The sequence below is a fragment of the Chinchilla lanigera genome, unplaced genomic scaffold (genome assembly GCF_000276665.1).
Source record: "Chinchilla lanigera isolate Chin_1 unplaced genomic scaffold, ChiLan1.0 scaffold00069, whole genome shotgun sequence".
In the NCBI taxonomy this organism is placed as follows: domain Eukaryota; kingdom Metazoa; phylum Chordata; class Mammalia; order Rodentia; family Chinchillidae; genus Chinchilla; species Chinchilla lanigera.
Genome location: NW_004955470.1, coordinates 3,214,724 through 3,238,002, shown reverse-complemented (window position 1 = coordinate 3,238,002; position 23,279 = coordinate 3,214,724). Strand labels below are relative to the sequence as shown.

The window sequence follows — 23,279 nt, the reverse complement described above, 5'->3', positions numbered from 1 at the left end:
GCCGCCGCCCCGCCGCGGTCACGTGAAGGCGGAGGCTGCGGGGCCTCCCCGGCCGGGAGGGGCAGAGTCCGCCGGGGCGGCCACGACTCTCGCACATCCCTTCCCTGCGAGCCGCGGCGATGCCCGGGGTCCAACTCGGCTCGGGGGTGCAGCGCCTGCGCCCCGAGCCCCCGGAGGAGCTGCCCGCCCAAGAGGTAAGGGGGCGACGCCCGCAGCGCCTCGCGCCCCGGGAGCGCCCCGGAGAACGCAAACCCTCAAAAAGACAGCGCCGGCTGCTGGAATTGGGGGTCCCGCGGAGGCGGGGGCGCTGTGCGAGGAGCCCTTTTGCGCCCGGGTGCCCCGATTGTCCCAGATTTGGCTGCCCAGCCGCGAGGCGCGCAGCTCCTGGAGCGCAGCCCTGCACGTTGAGGTCTCTTGGGGAGCTGTCAGCCTGTGCCGCGGGGACCGAGCGGGGTTCGAAGCCCGCGCTCCGAGCGCAAGGAGGGCCGAGCCCTAGGCAACAAGTGAGGCGCGACCCCAGCCGGGTCTCGCTGGCCCGTGCGCCCCGCACTGCCCTTCATGGCGGCAGGAAAACAACAGGGGGTCCAGGCGCGGAGAGACGCCCGGGAAGGAGGCTGCAGGATGTGGGCCGGAGAGTGCTGATGCAGCCTTTTCCCTTTGGTGCTCGAGGGCCGAGCCGAGCAGATGGCTCCAAAGTCGCTCTGATCCCTTTGGCTCTCTCTGCCAGAACGCCTTTGGAAGCAGCTGGTCTGGGGTGAGTCCTTTGGCAGGACAAGAGCTCAGAGTGCAGAGGGGAGTTGTTAACGGATACTGGGTGGCCCAGCGGCCCCTTCCAGGCTCTTCTTGTCCTGTGCAAAGATTTGGCCAAGACAAACGAAAAAGGCAGAGGTTTTACGTTTATTGAAGGTATTAAAACTATTACCGGTAAGGGATGTAGGCAGAAGTGCTTTGAAGAGTTCTGCGGAGTGAGTGTGGGCTGGTTAAAGTAGGGACAGAAGTACAGTCTGCCTACAGAGTGCAGGGTGGGCGGATGAAAAGGCTCACAGCGATATACCCCCATTCTGCCGTCAGAACCAGGCCGTCTTGTTCAAAACCGATTGATCTTGTGACAGAAGAATTGAAGACAGCACTCTCGGATTGGTATGGGGTGCAGGGCTCAGAAGCTATGCTATGCATGTGTCCTGAATCTCCATGATTGACAGGTCGCACCCAATTACCCAGTGGCTTTGCCATGCCCTAATGTCGTGCCTCAGTATCACCCCTGCTTGGTCACTTACCAATGGGTCCCTGGAGCCTGCTGGACAGGTCCACAGGGCAACATTTTCTGTGGGGTTTTAAAGCCCTACCTGGTGCACTGGGCTTCCTCTCTGGACTGCCAGTCTCCCACAGAAATGCGGCCACTTCCAAATGTGGCACAGGTGGATTGTGCCATGCCTCCAGATCCTTCAGGGAGCAGGCCAGGAAGGAGGAGGAAGTCCCAGCTCTTACCCAAGCTGGCTTTGCTCCCCCGGAATGATGAGTCTTCAGTGGAAAGAAAAGAATTTTAGTCTGAGAATACTGATGACCTCCTTCTATATGCTTCATATCTTTTTGTCTAAATAAGAGAGGAATGCAATAATGATAGTAATTTGAGACCTCAAGAAATGGAAGGAGGACAGAAAACAGTCCAGATATCTAGCTGAGTCTTTTTGCTTAATGGCCTCTGAGATTTTTTCTAGCTCAGAGTCTGCTTTCAAAAGGTTTCCCCAGGGAAGCAGATGTAAAGGTGGGCAAATGGGTGCAACTAGAGACCATACTCATAAGTGAAATAAATCAGACTCACATGTGTAAACATTGTATTGTCTCCCTGGTGTGAGAAACTGAAAGAGTAAATAAGGTCTAAAATGCACAGTAGGTATTGTGAAATGAGAAGAAATTGTTCAAAAGGAAAAGGGAACTAGGATGGGTTGGAAGGGGAAAGGACAGGAGGGAAAAGAGAAAAAATGCAAGTCAGTTATACTATTAGTGTCTCTTATTAGTTCATTAAAAAGGAAGATTTGTGCTAATATTGTTTGGAGAAATTTTTATGCCCATATCCTGTACCCTGAGCAACTACTTTAAAGATAATAACATATACTCTATTAACTATTGTTATTGTCCTATTATTTTGTTATGAAATTTTGTTGCACCTTTTTCTTCATAAAATTCAAAAAAATAAAGAAAGATGAGCCTGGTACCAACAGACAATCCTCAGCAGAATGCCTATTTGCTGAGATAGCAGCAATGATTGCAAGTCGTTAAACTGCAGACAATGTCTAGTTAGATCTCAGGTCACTAGCCAACTAACTGGGTTAACCTCATTCAAAAGTTAGCTTTGGGTCAAGGAACAAGAAACTGCCTGGTCACATGAAATGCACTAGCACTGTCTTTCTTTCAAGGAATTTTTAATAACTTTTTCCTACATGGAGTTTCTTTTGGCAGCTACTAAGCTAGCAATCTACTTTCGTGAATCTCCCTGCTTATACTTTTGTAACAGAAATGACCCAATGCTAGTGAGTCTCACTTTACTGTGGGTTAGAATTAGTTGGGGAAGGTTTTAGGAAAGTTCCTGTTAAGTCCAGCTCTCTGAGATTCTGATTTTATTGTCTGGGTGTGCTTTAGGCCACAGTAACTTTAAGGCTACTGGGAGATTCAAAAGTGCTGTCAGTACCGGTGTTAACACCCCGTGCCCTGTGCTATTTGTCTTTGACATTCTATGTGGTCACTCCTTAATACTTTATGTGCTTCTACTTGAATGTTCTAATTCTTAAACTTCTTTGTGGAGGTCTTGGATGACCGCTTCTTAGAGCTCTTGGTCCCCTGGTGTTGCCTTACAGTGATTTTCAAGGAAGCTTTCGGCAGGGGAAAGTGGCAGTAGCCAGAGGGGCTGCAGCAGGCAAGCCTGAGCTCTTGTTCATGGTGACGTGAGGGGATCCCCAGAACCTCAGGAGACTGGATGATCCAGGCTGAAATTTCCACAGGGACCAAGGAACACCATAAAATCAGTTGCCTAGGTGAATGATTTGGTGGCAGAAGGGAGTGAGATTCGTGATGACCTAGAGAACGTGTCCCCCACCCAAAAAACCTCTCTGTAGCTGTTTAGGTGTCACTTGTGCAGTCCTATATTACAAAAATGGCTACCAAGTCATCCCCTCATCCTCTAACACAGGACCCTTTTGCAAAATGACTGCAATTCATTTCAATAAGAGGTGGGGTCCATTTCTCCAGCCCTTGAATCTGAGTTTGGTCCTGAGATGTGCTTTAGCCAATGGGACGCTGGCAGAGGTGCTGCAGTTAGAGATATGACAAACACTGGCGTGTCAGTGCCTTGTTCTCCTGCTGCTCTTGGCGATGCTGTGACCCTTGACTCAGAGTGCACATGGGCAAGACACATGAGCAAGGCTCTCCCAGGCCATTCAGCCCCAGTGACCATAGGGACCAGCTAGGGTGGTCCAGGACAGCACTGCCTGATTGATCCACAGAATAGGGGGAAATATAATATGTTTATCCAGGTGACTGTCAGGGTGAGCAGCAAAAATTTACTGTAATGTATCATTGCCAGATGATACAATTTTTAAAATAGAAGCCATAAGTTTAAATTTTTGTGTAAGCTCCAATTTTGAAAAAATTTGATTTAGTAGCCAACATCTCAAAACACTGTGGGCTAAACCAAACACGTCTTTAGGCTTCACTTGGCCTGGTGCTTGTTGATTTCAACTTTCTGCATAGAAGGACAAGAGGTATTTATACTAATTCCTTGTTATTCTCGATCCTTGAGCCATCCTTCTTGCCAGAACTGCTGTGTCCCTCTGGCCTTGGCCACTCTCTGTATGGAATGCCCACTATAGATGACACTGCACAAGCTTCTCCAGGCTGTCTTTCCATGTGGAAACGTCAGCTTCCCAGACCACTGGTCTTCTTGGGGAATGTGCCGTTTGAGGTGGGCTTCCAGTGAAGGAATGTGGGCAGGAGACAGCTGGTTGTGGGTGAGCATGAGATCAGACATGGACGGGGAGGTTGTGGGGAACAGTGAACATGGAATCCACCAGTTTTTTTTTTTGTTGTTGTTTTGGTTTTGGTTTTTTTGAGACAGGGTCTCACTGTGGAGCTCAGGCTACCCTTGAACTTGCAGTGATCCCTGTGCCTCAGGCTCCCAAGTGCTGGGATTGGAGGTGTGTGCTGCTATGCCTGGCATTGAAATGCACCAGTATGGGCCAGAGAAGAGTGTCCTTGAGGGGACAGTGAGGGAAAGAAAGTTGGAGAGGAGTAGAGGGGAGGTTGTAGAGCCCCTAAACACTATATCAAAGGATTTTCTCTTGCTTGTCCGGGCAAAGGGGAATTACTAGGGGAAGAGAAGACGCATGAGGCTTTTGAATGGGGGACCCATGTGGAAGACAAGGGTTTACTCCATTCTTCCAGTGTGCAGAAGGATCCCGTGGGAGGCAGAGGGAGATGCGCAGAAGGAATAGTGTTTGTAGTGATGGACAAACATCAGGATTGGGAAGAAAATCCGGGATGTGGAAGAATTCAACTTAAAATTGTGGGCGCAAAATTCTCTTGACCTGATGGTTCATTGTGCTGATTTTCTCATCTTGAGAAGCAAGAGATATATCAGCTGTGTTTTCAAAACACTGTATCTGGAACTTTACTTCTTCCTGTGCTTCTTGTTGGCTGAACTTGTAGATATGTGTGATTTATAGTGATGTTTCTAGGATGAGGACAACTGAATGGAGAGCTTCCGACATCAACTTTCTGTCCCTTCTGTGCTCTCTGCTCTTTCCAATTCTAAGGAGGTCACCTTCTTCAGAGTGAAGGCTTATAATACTTGGGGCAGATAGGGAGAGAGAAAACACAAAAATCTTCAATATATTTTAAAATCTTGATGGTGGGGGGGAAGGGAAGTGTCACAGCTATGAGAAGAGGAACAAAGTCAAGAGAAGTCTGTTGTTATAGTGTAGAAAGAATAGAAGACACTACGAGAAACAGTAGGAAAATGGCCATATTTAGACCCGTGGTTTTCAATCTTGACTGAACATTTGAATCACCTTAGAACTTTAAGAAAAACTTGATTCCAGACCCCACCTCCCACGGGGATACAGTTGTTCTGGGAGCAGCTCTTATTGTTGCTAGATACTTTCTGCCTAAAATAAATTTCTAATGATCTCCAGGGGGAATCTTTAGTGTTAAGATATTCAAGAAGAATAATTGATATTAATAGTTTTTCTAATAAAATGTTTTTAAATACATAAAAGTGTATACTCGGTGTTAAACACATACACAATATTTCTCATGTTTTAGTAACCTGCCTTTAAGAATTGTCACACCAGGGCTTGAGGTAACTCAGTGGCAGAGTGTTTGCCTAGCATGTGCCAGGCCCCCAACTTGATCTCCAGTGCTAAAAAAAATGTCGTATCAGACCTGAGAATATGTGTGACTCAGAAAATGGTATCTTCTTGCAGCAAGGAATTTATCTCCGTAATTATTGTTCCACAGCATTTATCATTCCTTTTAGAAAAGCTTAATAGTTTTATTAAGCTATAATTGATATATGCTGAACTACATTTGTATAAAGAGTACACTTTGATGAGTGTACTTCTGCTGCAAGAAGACGTTTGTGATACTAACAACACAGTAAGGACAATGAACACTGTCACACTAAAAGTCTGCTTATGTGTTTGTAACCCATCCGTCTGCGTCCTCTCCTCCCCTCTCCTCACATAACCACTGATCTTGTTTCTGTCCCTGTAGATGAATCTTCATTTTCTAGAGTTTGTGTGGATGAACTTGTTTAGTGGTCACTCTTCTGGTGGGAGGAGGTTGGCTTCTTTCCCTTGGCTCCTTTATTTTGAGATTCACCTATCTTGCTGCATGTACCAGTTGCTCATTTTTTTTTTTTTTTTTTTGGTACTGGGAATTGAACTCATGACCTCACGCTTGCCAAACAGGTGCTGTGCTGCTGAGCTGTATCCCCGGCCTTGCTCATTCTTCTTTACACCCAGCAGTATGCAACTGCATAGATCATGTTTGGTTTATCCATTCACCTGTTTGTGGATATTTTGGTGATTGCTAGTTTTTGGCTGTTAGATGTGATGGACAAGTCAGGCATGGTACCACACAGCTGCAATCCTGGGATGTTAGAGCAGGAGGGTCATGTATTCTAGCGTAGCCTGGGCAACTTAGTGACTTATTAAGGCCCTGTCTCAAACTTAAAAAAAAAAAAATTAGAAAAAGGACTGGTGGATGGAGCTCAGTGTGAAAGCCCTGGGTAAAAGCCCTGGGTGAAACCAGAAAAAAAAAGTGAAGAACATTTATGTACAAGTATGGCTTTGGAATGGTGAGTCTAATATAAATCACATTCTTGGGCTGGGTGTGTCAGTCTCAGTGTGGATATAGACTTTCTTTATGGTAAATACTTAGGAATGAAATAAATAGCTGAATCATACTTTTTAAATTTTTAAGGCACCACCAAACTGCTTTCCAAAGTAAATGGACAATTTTCCATTTCTACCAACAATGTAAAAGAATTCCAGTTGCAACACATCCTTGCAACACTTGCCATGATCAATCTTTTTCATTTTAGCCTCCTAGTAGATAAGTAGTGATATCATTGTGGTTTATATTTGCATTTTCCTAAAGACTAATAATGTTCAACAACTTTTCATGGGCTTATCTTCCACCCATATATCACCTGGGTAAAATGTCTATTGTAAGACTATCTTAGTCACTAATGTTTGTGTTTTTAATGCAGTATCACTCATTTTTTAAAAAGCATTGCAATATGAAATAAGTTTAGGAAACATAGTTCTACTATGTCTACAAATATCTACTATGGATGTTTGATATGAAAATTAAGTTTTCCCCACTTGTAGGTTGTCTTTTTACTCTGTTAGTGATTTCTTTTGCTGTGTGAAAGCTTTTTAATGAGATCGCAGTTGTTGATTCTTTGAAGTATTTCCCGTGTGTTCTGGGTTTTGTTCATGGACTCTCTGCCTGCCCCTGTGTCTTCAAGATTTCTACCTACTTTCTCTTCCAGTAGATTGAGTGTTTGTGTTTTGATGTTTAGATCTTTGATCCATTTTGACTTTAGCTTAGTGCATGGTGATAGACATGGGTCTAGTTTTAGTCTTCCTCATATAGAAAGCCTGTTTTTCCAGCACCATTAGGCTGCAATAGTTGATACATTGTGTCAACTTAACAAGTTTCGAAGTTTAAGCAATTCAGCAGGGTGCTAGGGTCCTCACTTTGTAAACATCCTCATCCTGTGCAAGAGAAGAGAAGGGAGATCACGTGAGTGCTACACCTGCCCTGGGTCGGGGTAGCCTGCTTACTATACAGGGGAGGAAAAGAGGCTTGCGCTCTCTTTGCTCTTGTTGCTTTTGCTGTCCTTTGCCACTGTTTCCTGTTGCCCTTCTGTCATGCCAGCCTGCCTTGGAGCCAGCTGATTATGAACTAAACCTCTGCAAAGTGTGAGCTAAATAAACTTTTCCTTCCTTAATTTTGGGCATCAGGTATTTTGCCTCAGCAGTGAGAGAAATGTAACTAAGACAGAGGCTATCTTTCTTCCAGGGAACATATTTGGCTCCTTTGTCAAAGATAAGGTGGTTGAGTGTGTTTATAGTTGTGTCTGCATATTCTAATCTGTTCCACTGGTCCTCAGGTTTGTGTGTTTTTTTTTTTTCTTCTTGGCCAGTAATATGTTGATTTTTTCACAGTAGCTTTGTAGTGTAATTTCAAGTCAGGGATTGTGATGCCTCCTGCCTTACCTTTGTTTCCCAGGATTTCCTTTGCTATTCTAGGTCTCTTTTGGTTCCAAATGAATTTAAGGACTTTTATCTAGAACATATAAAGAATTGAAAAAAAAAATCAGACCCCCTAAATTCAAAGACACAATTAAAAATGAGCATCTGAGATGAACATACACTTCTCAGATGAAGAAACACAAATGGCAAATAAATATATGAAAAAAATGTTCAACATCACTGGTCATTAAAGAGATGCAAATTAAAAAACACCGAGATTCCATCTCACTCCAAAAAGAATGCCTATTATGAAGAAATCAACCAATAACAAATGCTGGTGGGGCTGTGGGAAAAATGGAACCATTCTCCACTGTTTGTGGGAATGTAGACTGGTACAATCACTGTGAAAAGCAATGTGGAGATTCCTCAAAAAACTAGGATTAGAAGTCCCATTCTATCCAGCTTCTCCCTTGATGGGTATCTTCCTAGAAGAACTAAAAACATCATACCACAGCAATATATGTGCACCCATATTTATAGAAGCAAAATGTGTAATAGCTAAATCTTGGAAACAACCCTAATGCCCATCAACCAGGAATAGATAAAAAAGATGTGGTCTTTTATATAATGCAGTACTACTAAGCCATAAAGAAGGATAAACCTGAGACTTCTATAGGTAAATGAATACAGCTTGAGGTCATTGCATAAGTGAAATAAATCAGAGTCACATGTGTAAACATCATATTGTCTCCATGGTGTGAGAAACTGAAAGAGTAAATAAGGTCTAAAATGTACAATAGATATTGTGAAGTGGGAAGAAATTGTTCAAAAGGAAAAAGGAACTAGGATGGATTGAAAGGGGAAAGGACAGGAGGGAAAAGAGAAAATACAAGTCAATTATCCTATTAATGTCTCTTAATTCATTAAAAGGGAAGATTTGTGCTAATATTGATTGGAGAAATTTTATGCTTATGTCTTGCACCCTGAGCAATTACTTTAAAGATAACAAGATGTAATGTAGTAACGTTGTTATTCTCCTAGTATTTTGTTATGAAATTTTGTTTTGCCTTTTTTCCATAAAATAAAAATAATTTAAAAAAAGAAAGTTAAGTACGGATACTCCTTAACTTACAATGCTGTTATATATGATAAATCCAGTGTGAGCTGAAAATGACATTAAGTTGAAAATGAATTTAATGCACCTAATCTACCAAACATCATGTCTTATCCTTGCCTACCTTAAACATGCTTAGCACCCTTACATTAGCCTACATTTGGGCAAAATTGTGTACAACAAAGCATTGAATAATTCATTGGTTGACAGGTAGCTGTGGGTTTACTGACTCTGCCCAGCATGAGGTTGGGGGAGGGCGCTGTCGTGCCAGAGATTGCTAGCCGAGGAAAAGGCCAAAATTCAAAATTTGAAATAAAGTTTTTATTCAATGTGCATGGCTTTTGTATCACCATGAAGTTGAAAAATTGTGCATTAAACACTTGAAGACCATCTAAATAATCTTTTGACCACTCTAAACATGTCAGGCATTTTGTATTTTTTTTTTTAATTAAAAAGAGTCACTTATTTGTTTGTAGTAATCTGTATTTTCCTGTTACTGAGAATTTGAAGTTGGCATACAACAAGATATGATACATATATCATATATATATAGCTATATGATATATAACTCATATAATTCGTCATAGAATATTGGCCAGTCTATTAAAGTAAATATTGTAAAATCAATAAAGTACTACATTAACTTTCTAAAATGGATTCTGACATCTTAAGAGGTTTCAGGGTACATCTATAAAATATTTACCAAACTGTTCTGAGCAATTGATAAATAATAGCAATTTTTAGATATGCTTGCATATGCTTTGTTTTGTTTTCTTTGTTTGTTTGTTTGTTTGGCTTTTTTAGAATGATTTGCCTGACCAGTAAGGGATTTCCATCCAAAATAGGCAGGAAGATGTCCCTGTCTAGACTGGGTAGCTCAGCTAATAAGCTGAATTGTGAGACTGTTGGTCTTTCTGAAGAATATAGGAAGATGTGCATAGCTAGTCAGTTTGTGTGTGTTCTTTGTTTTGTTTGTGCAGAATTGGGAATGTGAGTCCTTACACAAAGACACTCAGCAACACTGGTCCTGAGGAAATGCAGGCTAAATCTCAGGAAGCACTTTGGCTGTTTGGGCATTGGCCACCTTTAAAGGCTGTCAGTGTTGGTGGGAAGACAGCACATGTGAAGTATAGAGAAGGTATAACTTTGGGAGAGGCAGTTTGGTCATACCTGTCAAAAGAGAAAAATGCATATACCATTTATTCAGAGGGTTTGATTTTTTTATTTTTGAGGAAAGGTCTCACTGAGTAGTTCAGGCCGGCCTTGAACTTACTGTGTAGCCCAGGCTGGCCTCAAATTTGCAACAATCCTCCTGTCTCAGCCTCCCGAGTGCTGGGATTACAGGCATGCACCACCATGCCTGGCTTGGTTTTGCATTTTCTATCCTATCATATGGCACAAAGATGTGCATATATGTGTTTGTCTTGAAATAGAAATAAGTACTTATATTTGCAACAGAAAAAAGTGGAAACTATATAAAGTATACCATATTAATAAGAACAGGATACATCTGTACATTTTTCTTTCACATAATTCATGTTTTAAATTTTTTTTTATTAGTACATGTTTGCAGTGATAATGTTTGTGTAGAGCTGGTATGAGTATGGAGCACATCTTAGTTCCTTTTTATTCCTTTTCCCTCCCCTCCCTTCATCTCTTAATGCCCTTCCCCTTTGAGAAAGATCTATCTCCCTACTTCCTACCAGCTACCCTTTATTTTACTTTTTATTTATGCTTTGGTTTTCTCACATCAAAGAGACCATGTGCTATTTAAGCTTGTGGGTTTGATTTATTTGGCTTAACATTATTGTCTCAAGGTGCACCCATTTTCCTACCAATGCCTCAAGCTTATTCTACTTTATGGCAGAGTAGTACCCCACTGTGCAGAAATACCACATTTTCTCTATCCATTCATCTGCTGATGGACATGTAGATTGCTCCTAAGATTTAGCTATTATGAATTATGCAGCTGTAAACATGGATATGCATGTATCAGTGTAATATGAAGTCTTCAACTCCTTCAGGAAGGTTAGGCCTATATATTTTGTCTTGGAAAAAAATCCAGAATATATTGAGTGAAAAGTGTAAGTTGTGGATTACATGAAGACATTATTATTATTGTTGTTTTTATTTGTGGTGCTTGGGATGGAACCCAAGGCACTGAGTGTGCTTTACCAGAGAGCTATATCCCCAGCCCCAATTTTATTGTTTTAAAATTGTATACAAATATAGAACCATCATCTAGGCAATCATCAAAGCACTAATTCCCTTGAAAATCCTCCCAATCACCTATAAAGTGGCTTAGATGCACTTTTGTACTTGTGTATTTTTGTGTGTGCATATACAATACAGGGATGCCTTGGTTCACGAATGCCTCTGTTCGGGAACCACTCTATTGACAAACAGAAGTGTTTGGCAAAATCTTACTTCCATTCAAGAGCTCTGAATTGGATGACAAACACGACTTCAGCATCTACCCCAGAATTATCGAATTAAGTTCGTGAACTGAGGCACCACTGCAAGTGTGTGGCCACAATCCTCTACATGTATGTAAAGACATACCCCTTAAGCACATGTACCTGGTCTGTTCTGTGCTCGCTTCTTTCCTTTTGCCTCCCTAGGCGCCTGTATTTGAATTTGAGCAAGTGCAGTGTGCTATGTAGCCCAGCTCAGTGGGGTCCCCGGCATCTCGCAAACACAGAGAAGAAGTGTCCTGGCATCTAGCAAACACAGGGAAGATAATTCTGGAAGAACTGCTCCCTGTGGGCACAGCGTGGCTGGGGCAGGTGCCAGGATGGGAGCGGGGTTGGAGGGAGGAGGCTGGGGACTTTTACGCTTGATGCATGCTCAGAGGGAAAGAAGTCTCCCTTTCTACTCTTACTGTTTTCTCCTTTACTTTCTCCTCATGAGGAGCAGAACCTTCTCCTGGCAGCCGCCTATGTCTCTGATGCCCAGTACAACAGAAATGTTCCCTTCCAAACGTCCCCTCAGGCGATCAGGTAACTAAAGTATTAAACTGTTACAGGGAACCCCCTGTCTACCACACCTAGTAGTCCTGAGGTTGAACCAAAACTCAAGATGTTGCTTCCACAGACAGTTTTGAGACAGACGCAGGGCATGGCACATTTGGATGGAACCCAGTGCTTTCTGTTAAGTCCCGGGAGCCCGGTGCTGTCGTGTGGAGGCACAGTCATCCGACCAAGAGCAGATGAAGGAGTAGTGCACCACGCTGGGCTGGGAGCTAGGGCGCTTGTGCTAAGGACGTCATTGCTTTGCTTCTAAGGGAGCGTTGTTTTCTCACAGTCACCAAAAGTGACTTTTATTTTCCCCTCAGGCTCTTCGGATGAAATCCACATTTGTTCTTTTTGTGGGAATCCACATTTTTGTCTTTCACCCCTTAAGGATTGAAATAAGACCAGCATTTGGTCTAGAACAAGCGGGGGTAAAAAGCATTTCTTATTATCAGAGCTCAGTGACTACTCAGAAAATGTGCTTTGAGATGTTAACATATTCTTTTTTTCTCTGCTGATGTTCTATATATAGTGTGAGCTCACTCAAACACTCGCCCCGCTTCTTGGAACTTAAAGGAGGTGTAGCTAAGCCGTAGCTTCTTTATTTTATCTACATTAGTCCTTTTTATCTATTCATTTATTTTATTTTTGTGGTCCTGGGAATGAAAGGCAGGGCCCTGCACATAATGTGCAAATGTTCCTATCACTGAGCTGCATCTCCAGCTCCCTTTTAAAAATTTTTTCTTCCCTTTTATTGGCATGTGTTTTTAGTACATAATGATTATATACACTGTAGGGGACTGGTACATTTTCATAACACATTTCAATTCCCCTCTTTCCCTTCTTCCCTCTCATTTGTCTTTTTTTTTTTTTTTTTTTTTTTTTTGGTACCGGGAATTGAACTCAGGACCTTGCGCTTGCCGGGCTGGCGCTTGTACTTCTGAGCCATATCCCCGGCCTTCCTTTGTCTTTATGGAGAAGTTTGGATGCTGTTTAACCCCTGTCCTGTGGTTGTAACCACCTTTATTCTTTTCCTCTCCAGACTTTACTGTTTTTATAACCACTGGACGATGCGAGTGGTCACGTACCTCTTCATCTGTGTGGACCTTTCTCTGGCCCTGTTTGAGAAGCCTGCCCTGTTCCCGTTGCCTTTTGTGGTGAGCTTGAAAGCACGAGATGTTAACCAGATTTTAAGAGATGTTAAGCGGATTGAGTTGAGCCCTTGTTTTCCTCCCAATTTCAACAAAAAAGAATTTGGTTTTATTGTTCTTGCTGGGGTTTTCGAAGACCTCTGCCTGCTTGTTGGCTGATGCTTCAGTTAGGTGTTTTAAGGGCAATGGAGGTTTCTAGTCTCCTGTTCACCTGGAAAATCAGGCAGAAAGGTATAAGGCACTTTCTAGAGGCATGTTTAGTTGCTGTCCAATAGAGAATATCCTCATAGAGCAGTGATGGCGAGCCTTTTAGAGCTTTCAGTGATACAAACAGCCTATGGTGGTGCAAGTGCCATAGGTTTGCCACCGTTGGCATAAAGCATACGAGGTGAGGCATAGTGCCACATTTTTAGCTTTCTTTCTAGTCAGAGACATTATTTCCTGGTGATCATAGGGGGTTTTGAGTATTGATGTATTCATCAATTGTCTTGGTTACTTTTCTCTCATTGCTGGGACAAGATACCTGATGCCGAAAATTAAGGAAGGAAAAGTTTATTTTGCTTACAGTTTGTGGAGGTTTTAGTCCATCCTTGGCAGATTACAAGGCAGAGTGGCACATGGCAGAGGGCTACAGCTCATGGTGGCAGAACACAGCAAAGCAACAAGCACACACAAGGGAGGAAATGACCAGAAGCACCCTCTTTCTCTCCCTTACATATGCAAACTATCCACCCCAGGGCGGGTGCAGCTCTCACACCTATAATCAATCAAACTCTAAAAGCCTGCCCCATGACTACATAAGGCTTTGGGGGGACACCCAGACACAAACCATAGCAATCAATTTAACCAGCTAATCCAATGACAAACCAGTGACCTGCTCACGCTGATACTTGACTTGTCACTCACCTGTCTTAATGGCTGCCATTTTCCCAGCACTTCCTGTCTGCTGGGTGCTCAGACAACTTCCTCTGTACTCTCTCTAAGCCTTATAGTACCCTTTGAGGTTGTTATCATCCCCCTTTTAACAGAAAAGTCTATTATCATCCCCTTTTCTACAGATGAGAGAGCCGAGCCCTAGAAGTTCTGTCTAGCTTGCCCAAGGTCATTTGGCAATTGGGTAGAGATAGTCCACACCACGTAACCACATGGACTCTGCTTTATTCTTCCATGTCTCAGGTATCTGTGGCTGCATAACAAACTACCCCAAAACTCCAGCGCTTACAACCAGGGTCAGAAAACTGTGCCTTAAGCCAGACTTGGCTGCTGCCTGTTTTTCGATAGCCTGTGCCCTTAGAGTTGTGCTATAAATAGAGCGTTTGTCCCCTCCTTCTGCCCCCTCTCCCGCCCACTCATTGGCAGAAACATACTTGTATTTAGAGGCAGGGCCTTTTGGAGGGGATTGAGTTGGAAGGGTGGAGCTTTCATGAATAGGATCAGACCCCAGTCCTTTCTGTCCCTTGTCCCTTCTGTCATGTGTGGACACCACAAAAAGAAGGCTGTCTAGAAGCCTTCAGAAAGTTCATTTTCAGCAGAAACCAAATGCAAGCACCTTAATCTTGGACATCAGCCTCCAGAATTGACAGAGATAAATTTCTGTTGTTTATAACCTACCACGTCTATGGTATTGGACAATTCATATTTTGTGGCACAAAGAGGCGAAAACCGGAAGCGTGGTCCATGGGAGGCCGCCCAAGCGTCACCCACACTTCCACGTGTTAAAGATTCTGCAGGTTGTGAATTCTTTGGCTAGAAGGCTTTTAGCCTAGTGCCTCCTTACAAGCACAGCATTTGCAGAGGCAGAGCTGTGCTCCACGGGCTCGCCTTTTCTGTGTAGTATTGGTCACAAGCGGCTTCTGGGTTGGCCCCTGGGTTTCCAAGCACTCCTTCCGCTAGTGTTCCTGCTGTAGTCCCCAAGTCAAATGTGTCATGGGGTGAGGGTGTCTGTGGCCTCATACCAGCATTTCCACCTAAGTCCCATTTTGAGCAGGGGTGCTTTGGAATTGCCCCAGGCCTGCAATCCCTTCACAGCTGGACAAACGGACAGCTAGAAGTTTTGCAAGGGACTGCAGTCCAGGACCCATCAGGGGTGGAGGCTGAAGGAGATGATTGTGTCACCTGCAGCTTTCAGGCCAGAGTCAGCCCCGTCCTTCCTGTCCCCAGAGAGTCTCTTCCCTCCGGCCTCAGCCTGGACCTCCCCCTCTTTCTAGCTTAAGCCGAGGTCCCGTTTTCCTCTTTTTTTCCTACTTTGCTGCCATCTTCTCCCCATTGGTAGAGGAAACTGCCATCACTAAGGCGTGTTCCTGGATTGTCACAGCAGTCACAGGGAGATCACAGCCTGCAGTCACGGCCACAAGGCTGGCTGCAAGGAGTTTGGGGTTGGGACTCTGCACCTGTGGAGGGAACCGGTCAGGACTTACACTGCATCTCAGCGGTCCTCACCTTGTCTGCTCACCAGACAAGTTCAGGCAGCAGGGCTGCAGTGGCTGTGACTTTTAAGGAATGACCCCCACCCCCGCCATTTCCAAACACATTTTAGGGAGTGTCTTTGTCCATTTTCTGTTGCTATAACAAAATACTGGAGACAAGGTAATTTATAAAGAATAAAGATTTGTTCAATTCATGGAGGCTGGGAAGTCCAGAGAAATTGAAGGACCTGGCTAATCCTTGGAGGGAACCAGGTAGGAACGGTAGGTAGCAGTCAGAGGGTGTTATGCAAGGATGACTGTGGAGCCTTTTGGTGACAGGACCCCATGCTCAGTGCTGTCCTCTCCTTGCAGGCCACTGCCCTAGCAGAAGTGCTGTGCCTGGCTGCATTCTCTGCGAGGCTGGTGCACTTTGCGAAAGTCACTCCTCAGATGGTTTTCTGGAAGGACACGAAGAACATCTGCATCATGGTAACCATTGTGGTAAGTGTGCATTGCTGGGCATGGGGGCCTTTGTGATCAAAGGCAGAAACCAGGGAGAAAAAGAATTAATAGGTTTGTTTTTGTTAAAGCAACAAGTTGCTATAGCAAACCCTGGAAGTAGGGTATAGCTGCAAGCAGACCTCAAGTCCAGGAACAAATATGGCCAAAAGTGACAGTGTGGATATTTTAATGCTTCCAAACTAGAGCAAAAGAAAAGATAGACAGACATTCTAATGGAAAAATGAGCTGAGAAATGGGAAGCCAACCCATAAAAGAAGGAATACATGAAATGACTGACATGAAAGATGTTTAACCAAACTGACTAAACAATAGATCAAAACAGTACAATACCATGTATTTGCCTATAAGAAAATATCAGCAAGACTGAGAGAAAGCAAACCTTATATCTTATTAGAGAGTGAAATAAGCCGTCTTTCTAGAAGGCTGTTTGGCAATTATTTTCCTCTCCTTTCTCCCACTTCCTTCCTCCCTTCTGTGCATCCATCTGTAGCACTGGGGATTGAACCCAGGACCTATACACTGAGTTACATCCTCAGCCCTTTTTGTTTTTAATTTTTAGACAGTCTTACTAAGTTGTACAAGCTGGGCTTGAACACTTGATCCTCCTACCTCAGTTTCCCAGAAGGCTAGGATTATAGACTTTCACCCATATGCGTGTTCTGGGGGCAGTTCCTTTCAAAAGCCTTACATGTGCATGTATTTGCACCCTGAGCTTCCATTCCCAAGAGTTTATTTTTTAAGAAAGAAGGACACATTTAAAGATTTAGCCACAAAGTTGGTGGTGGGTAAGCTATACATCATATTGAGAAATTGGAAACAACTCAATTCCCTTCCCTAGATACAATAGGAAAGTACGACATAAGGTGTGACATGTCCATGAAGCCCTTTAAAATGGTAAAGGGCACATATATGTCTATAAGCAAGGAGAGATGCTCATCAGTGATTAAGTCAAAAAAGCAGGGGGCAGTATAGTTGGGTCACATTTGGGTTAAAAAGAAACAGTGGCACTGGAGGTATAGCTCGGGACAGGGCCCTTGCTTCCCTCGGACACATGGGATCCTGGGTTTGATCTGAAGCACTACAAAGGACAATCACAAAGCAGAGAAAAGAAAGCATGATGTATATACAGTGGTACCTTGGTTTACAAATTTAATTCTTCCCGTGACTCTGGTTGCAAACCAAATGGTCGTGAACCTAATCAAATTTCCCCATAAAGTCAACACTGAATCTAACCAATGAATTTGATTTGGTAATCATAGAAAAATCTAGAAGGATACAGTATGTGTCAAGGAGAGGACGCGTTCAGAATCACTCATGCAGTGAGCAGAGAGGCCCTTCGGATGTCAGATGAGGGTATTTTCGTATTAGCACATCAGCATGCCTGAACTCTAGTTCAGCCTCAGAATTGTACCTCTCCTATCTCCATGTAATACTCTCTTTCCATTTGCACCACCCATTTGCAGGGCTCCCATGAGCACTCTTGGGGTGGAGGTCCCCAGGATGTCTCTGGTATTCATTCCCTTGCGAGGTCCTTTGCTCTGCGGATATGGCTTGCTGGTCACTCCACATCAGCGTTTCAGAGAGCGAACCCACTCTCTTCTTCCCAGACAGCTCCCCGGCTGTTTCCCCTTTGCCCACAGGACTTTCTCTCTCATCACCCACTTCCAGAGCCCTCCTTGTCATGGTCCCCTCCCTTGTCTCCCATGCCAGCTCCACTCAGGATGCCTCTTGCACCGTGTCCTCCTTCTCCTTCTCTTCCCGCTCATCTGCTCTGGTCCCTGCTCTGGGCTCCTGTGGTGTCTCGTCTGCATACCAATTCTCTTGTCATAACGTGGTCCAGGCCTTGTCACCCCCACCTGCCTCAGCCACTCCAGTCGCAGATCATCAATCTACACATTTTAGATTCATTCTTCAGAGACAGACTTCAGATCCTGTCCCTCCCTTGCTCAAAGGTCTGTGAGCTCCTCGGGCTGTTGAGGACAGTGACACCACCAATTTCCGCACACTCGTCTCCCCTGCTGTCCTTCACTCCAGCCTGCTGGGCTGCCTGCTGCTCCCATGTTCCTCTGCTTGAGGTCCTTCTTTTGCCTGCAGTGTGCTCTGTACCCTCTGCAGTGTGCGTCTCTTACCCTCTGTAAAGATTTGCCTGGACTTCCCTTCCGCATTGGCGGAGCCCGCAAAATATGCAGAGTGGCTGCCTTTTGCTGATTTCTAGAAACATCTTTGTCTTCCATTACTAAAAACTATGCACATGTGGTCTGGCATGGTACCTGTGACCATGAGCTTGGGTTCCCTCCCTAATGGATTGTGTAAGAAAACTGTGAAAAACACAAAAACAGAAAGTGTGTGTTGAGAAGTTATTTTTGGAAAAAAAAGAGAAACCCAAAAACCTGGAGTCTACAAGATAGAAAAAGAACAACTTTTACCCTTTGTGCCCCTACAGCCTGCTGCGAGGCAGGAGTCAGGGTGCTCTGCAGTTGCCGCCTCTGTCTCCTGAGAAATCTAGCCCATGGAGAGATGCACCTTAAAAACCTAAGTCAGTGCGCAGGACTCCCTGGCTTCAATCACCCAGCTTTCCATCCCATGGCAGAGAAAAGCCAGAGTCCTTGTTGTGTGCACAAGGATGTGAGTCTTTTCCCACTGTCCTGTCGGGCCCTTACTGGCTTCATGGTCCTGCCAGCCCCAGAGTCCCCTCTGTTCCCACACCTCTGCCCCACCCAGGTGCAGTGTAGCCCAACACACTGATTCCCCACACAGTCTGACCCTTGGCCTGGTGTTCTCAGGGCACGCCCTGCCCTGGATGCAAAGGACATCTGTAGTTGGTCCTGTTCTTCTTTTCCACTTGGCTGTGCTCACCCTGAGTCCCTTATGTCCCTGCAGAGCCAGAGCATGTGTAGACCCAAGGAACCCCTGCCCATGTGCACAGGGCAGCTGCTGCAGAGTGGCCTTACTCCCTTGCCCCTGCCATCCTTTTTAGAAGACTTCTAGAGAAATAAGACTCATCTTTCTAGCCTGGCCCTGTCTTTGGTCCTTGTCACTGCTGCTGCTTCCCTCTGCCCCAGCTCCCAGGACGCTCTGCTTTCCAAACTCGCCAGCAGGCTCCTCCCCTTCCTGTCTCACTGTGTCTTCAAGCCCTGGCTCTTGCACTTTCTCAGTTTTATCTTTTCCAAGCTCTGTGCTGTAAGATCAAATAGAGCCTCCTCCATGGAGCTCTCCAGGTGTCATCACCTTGGTGATCTGCCCAGCGCTGCTCCCAGGGGCAGCCACACCAGCTCCGTCCACCTGATGCCCAGAGTTGCTGTGCTGTTTCTCTTCAACGTGGTGGGTGATCCTTGTGGGGTCTCCTGGACCTGCGGCATGTTACCGCCACAGGGCTAAATTCAGGTTGTTTAATGAGGGCAGGTTATTCTTTTTTACTTAAAGATTTCCAAGATACACTAGGCCCGTGGTGGGGAACCTGTGGCACACGTGCCGCAGCGGGCTGTTTGTTATCACTGAAAGCTCTAAAAGGTTTGCCGTCACTGCTGGGCTCTTCTTTGGCCCCTCACGTGAATCTTTTGCCTACAAACCTGACACTAATAAAGGTTTCTGTATTCCAGGTGTTCTTATCTCTGTTACTAGGCTAGAAGTCCTCTCTTTTACATGCCAAAGGTAAGCAAAGTTCAATAGGATGCAGCGTGGACACAAGTAGCAGTGTGATGAATAGCAGAGGTGTGGACACCTTCGGCCTTCCCAGTCCCAGTTCTGCCCCCTTCCCAGCTGTGTGATCAGAGGCCATGTGATTTACCCTTTCTGTGCTTCACGTTCTTCCATCCAGGAACAGTGGTGTGCTGAAGCTAAAATGAAATAGTTCCAGAGGTGTTTATTATACTACATGACGCATATGCTAGTTAGGATTAATGCTGTATTACAAAGGCGGAATTGTGCTGCTTCTGAAACTGGCTATTTTATGTGACACTCTGATTCCTGTGCTGGCGAGGTAGGTACGCATCCACATCATCACTTCTCTGTCTTTGGTAGCGTGGTTCTGATGTCTGTCTTCGGCACCTCTTGCAGGTGACCTTGATTGACCTCATCATCTATGGGTCCCTGGAAACCGTTTACATTCACAGCATTAGATGGACGAGGGCCTTGAGGCCGGTCTTCCTAATTAACTTCCCTGAGAGTCGTCAGGTAAGGATATGATTTAGGATGCACAGTGGTTTGGTATTTTGATTTTTACCAAAAATTAGCTGGTTTCTCATAAATGAAATGGAATTTTGTCTCCATAGATCCGAAGGGCTTTCCGAAGCATCCGGAACACTCTGCCTGACATCCTTTATGTGTTCCTCTTGTTCCTGTTCAGTGTGCTCATGTTCTCCTTGATGGCCTTGAAGCTTTTTGGGGACAGGTGAGCCCACTTCCCTGCAAGATTCTGCCCGTGAATCTCCCATGCTGGGGTTAAGGATCAGCTGCAAAATCTGCCACCAGATGCCATCTTTCTTGTTCTGTGCTCCAAAAGTGCCCTTGAGAGGGGGTAAGTGTATCAGAATAAACATTTAACTTATGGGTGTGGTTTTCACTGTGTTTTTGGTTCCTATTTAGGGGGCTGAAAACAGCTGAAGGAGCTCCTTACTTCACGAATATTCTGGAAATAGTGTTTGAACTCTACGTGCTAGTCACTACAGCGAACAACCCTGACGTCATGTATGTGTCCCCTGATCGGTGTTCATGGATCTCTTTTACAGTAACAGAATTCACATTATTAAAAGGAGCTGTTGGGATGGGAGTGTAGCTCCGTGGTAGAGCATGTGCCTCACCCGTAAGAGGCCTTGGGGCTCCACCCGTGACACTGCAAAAGTAGAACAGAACAGAACAAAACCAAAATGCAGCTATCTCTGATACCAGCAGAACTGAGGGAGGGAAAGGTGTGATTTTCGGGTTAGTTACATTCATTGTAAAAATACTGGAGAGTGTAAAATTTATACGAATGATAGCCTACCCTAATTTAAAACTGAATTTAGATGAATTCTTTGAAAATTGAAAGCAACAGGAGACATCTCTTGAGATTCAGCTCTTAAATAGTGGAGCCCACTTCCTATTCTGGGATCTTCTCTAAGTATTTGGTTCTGTTTTTTTGAGATAAAGTCTTGTTATACAGGCTGGGCTTGCCTTGAACTCACTCACTGTGGAACCTCTTTTCCTCTGCATTCTGCATCAGCAAGGTCCTGGGGCTGCTGTGTTCCCTTGGTTCTTTCTCTCTGGACCCCTACTACCAGCCACACTTGCACCCGTGACATAGTCCCTCTTGTAGGAAATCTGGTTTCCATTAAAGGTGGTCCCAACTTAGTCTTCTTGTCTTGCTGCAGCTACTCACAGTGCCTCTTTCATTCTCCCTGTCCCAGGGTGCGTAGATATTTATCTGCCATCCCAGCCAAGGCCGTCCAGTGTCTTGCAGGACCCTGAGTGCAAATCCAGGCCACGCTCCTGCTTCTACTTCTAGGGAGGTGGCTCTTCTTCTAGGGCCTGACTTTCTTATGGTAAAGTGAGAGAATTAGATAGGGCAGTTGCTAAGGCCTGACCCCTTTTAAACACTGGCACTTCTATAGGACACAGGAATTTCAGAAGGGTAGATTTGGAGAGAGCTGTTTAGCCATAGGGATAGTGATAGTTTTAAGGCCCCATGGTACCACATGGGACAGTGAGAGTGAGTGATTTGAGGTACCTATGGTGGCCTGTGGTCACCCTTGTGTACACTGTGGAACCAGGGCGTGATAAACCATGACACACGATCATTTCCTTCCAGGATGCCTGCCTACAACCTCAGTTGGTGGTATTCCTTATATTTCATAACCTACATCATCATCAACACCTACATCTTCATGTCCGTCTTTCTGGCTGTGGTCTACAACAATTACAGGAAGCACTTAAAGGTAACGAGCATGAGCCTGGGGCCGGGGGTGGCAGTGCCTGGGCTGGGCACAGTGGCAGGGACGGGCAAGTGCAGTCGCGGACTGTGAGGGAGTGTCCTCCGCCGCTTACTTGGGTGGATCAGAATGCTTGTTCGGCATCCTGCTCCCTTCTGCTAAGCAGCGTGTTTCTTCCTTTTTTATTTTATGGAAAAGGGTAAAACAAAATTTCAAAGCAAGATGATAGAATAAGAGTAGTTAATACATTGCCTATTATTATCTTTAAAGGGCACAAGATATGGGCATTAAAAAGTCCATTGACATTAGCACAAATCTTCCCTTTCTTTGAACTAAGAGACCCTGATAGTATAACTGACTTGCATTTTTTTCTCTTGTCACTTCTTTCCTTTTCCCTTTCTCCCATCCTAGTTCCTTCTTCCTTTTGAACAATTTCTTCCCACTTCACAATATCTATTGTACATTTTAGAACTTATTTACTCTTTCAGTTTCTCACCCCAGGGAGACTACAATGTTTACACGTGTGAGTCCGATTTATTTCACTAATGAGTATGGTCTCAAGTTGCATCCACTTTCCTACAAAAGTTGCAAGTTTATCCTCTTTATGGCTGAGTAGTGCTCCATTATATAAAAGACCACATCTTTTTTTACCCATACCTTGACTGATGGGCATTTGGGTTGTTTCCAGAACTTAGCTGTTACAAATTGTGCTTAAGCAGCGTGCTTCTTCGACAGTCTTCATGGTGGGTCTGAGAAGAATCAAAAAACAAAGGATGCAGCTACTTCTGTTCTGCAAAATCTTTGGCTTTGTGTGTTGTTCTTAATGCATCCAGTGGCTCCAGGATCTTTGGAACATTTTGTGTGGGTTGGGGGTTGGGATATTCCCAAAGCTTCCAAGTCCTTTCCTCAGTGGGGGCAAGGAGAAGCTGGGGAGGACTGCAGTGTCTGCAGTTAAGGAGAAGCAGGTAGTGGAGCTGAGTCTCCGATCTGGCCAGCCTGTTCTGTCCAGGCACTTTGGATCTGACCCTGAGGCCAGGCCTCCTCTGGCCTTTCCTTCCTCTGATGGGAGAGGCCATTCTCAAGGGTCTGGTGAGCCTCTTTTCTCTTTCACTGCTGGGCAGAACTGTTGCTATGCCTCGCCTCTCCAAGGAAGTGTATTTTTGAAATACCCTGGGAAATTAGTCCTCTGTAAGGTGCATCACCTGGAAAGCACGTGCTTTGTGTGCCCAGTACCATCCATGTTCTCAAGAGTCAACAGTGATTAATACCCAGCCCTTTACCTCCGAGAAGTCAACCGGGAACAAACGCTGGAGGGTCTGTGGGGAGAAAGGAATCCTTCTCCACTGCTGGTGGCAGTGTAGACTGGTGCAATCACTGTGGAAGTCAGGCTGGAAATTCCTCAAAAATTAGGAA

The 23,279-nt window shown here is 44.7% G+C and overlaps 1 protein-coding gene across 5 annotated transcripts in view; it reads left to right on the top strand.

Annotated features, from left to right (window-relative positions):
• Positions 1 to 18: 18 nt before the first annotated feature.
• Positions 19 to 23,279, top strand: part of LOC102007756 (two pore calcium channel protein 2-like) — a 38,550-nt gene continuing 15,289 nt past the window's right edge. The window contains exons 1-8 of one of the 5 annotated variants that reach the window (XM_013522828.1): positions 19 to 194; positions 11,782 to 11,870; positions 12,925 to 13,039; positions 15,811 to 15,939; positions 20,017 to 20,133; positions 20,232 to 20,350; positions 20,545 to 20,646; positions 21,746 to 21,872. In XM_013522828.1, coding sequence (XP_013378282.1) covers positions 120 to 194; positions 11,782 to 11,870; positions 12,925 to 13,039; positions 15,811 to 15,939; positions 20,017 to 20,133; positions 20,232 to 20,350; positions 20,545 to 20,646; positions 21,746 to 21,872 — 873 coding nt within the window. In that variant the 5' untranslated portion in view covers positions 19 to 119. Of the gene's footprint in view, positions 195 to 11,572; positions 11,658 to 11,781; positions 11,871 to 12,924; positions 13,040 to 15,810; positions 15,940 to 20,016; positions 20,134 to 20,231; positions 20,351 to 20,544; positions 20,647 to 21,745; positions 21,873 to 23,279 lie in introns of those variants that run through there. The other 4 variants (XM_005400631.2, XM_005400630.2, XM_005400632.2 and 1 more) reach the window with 4 other exon arrangements.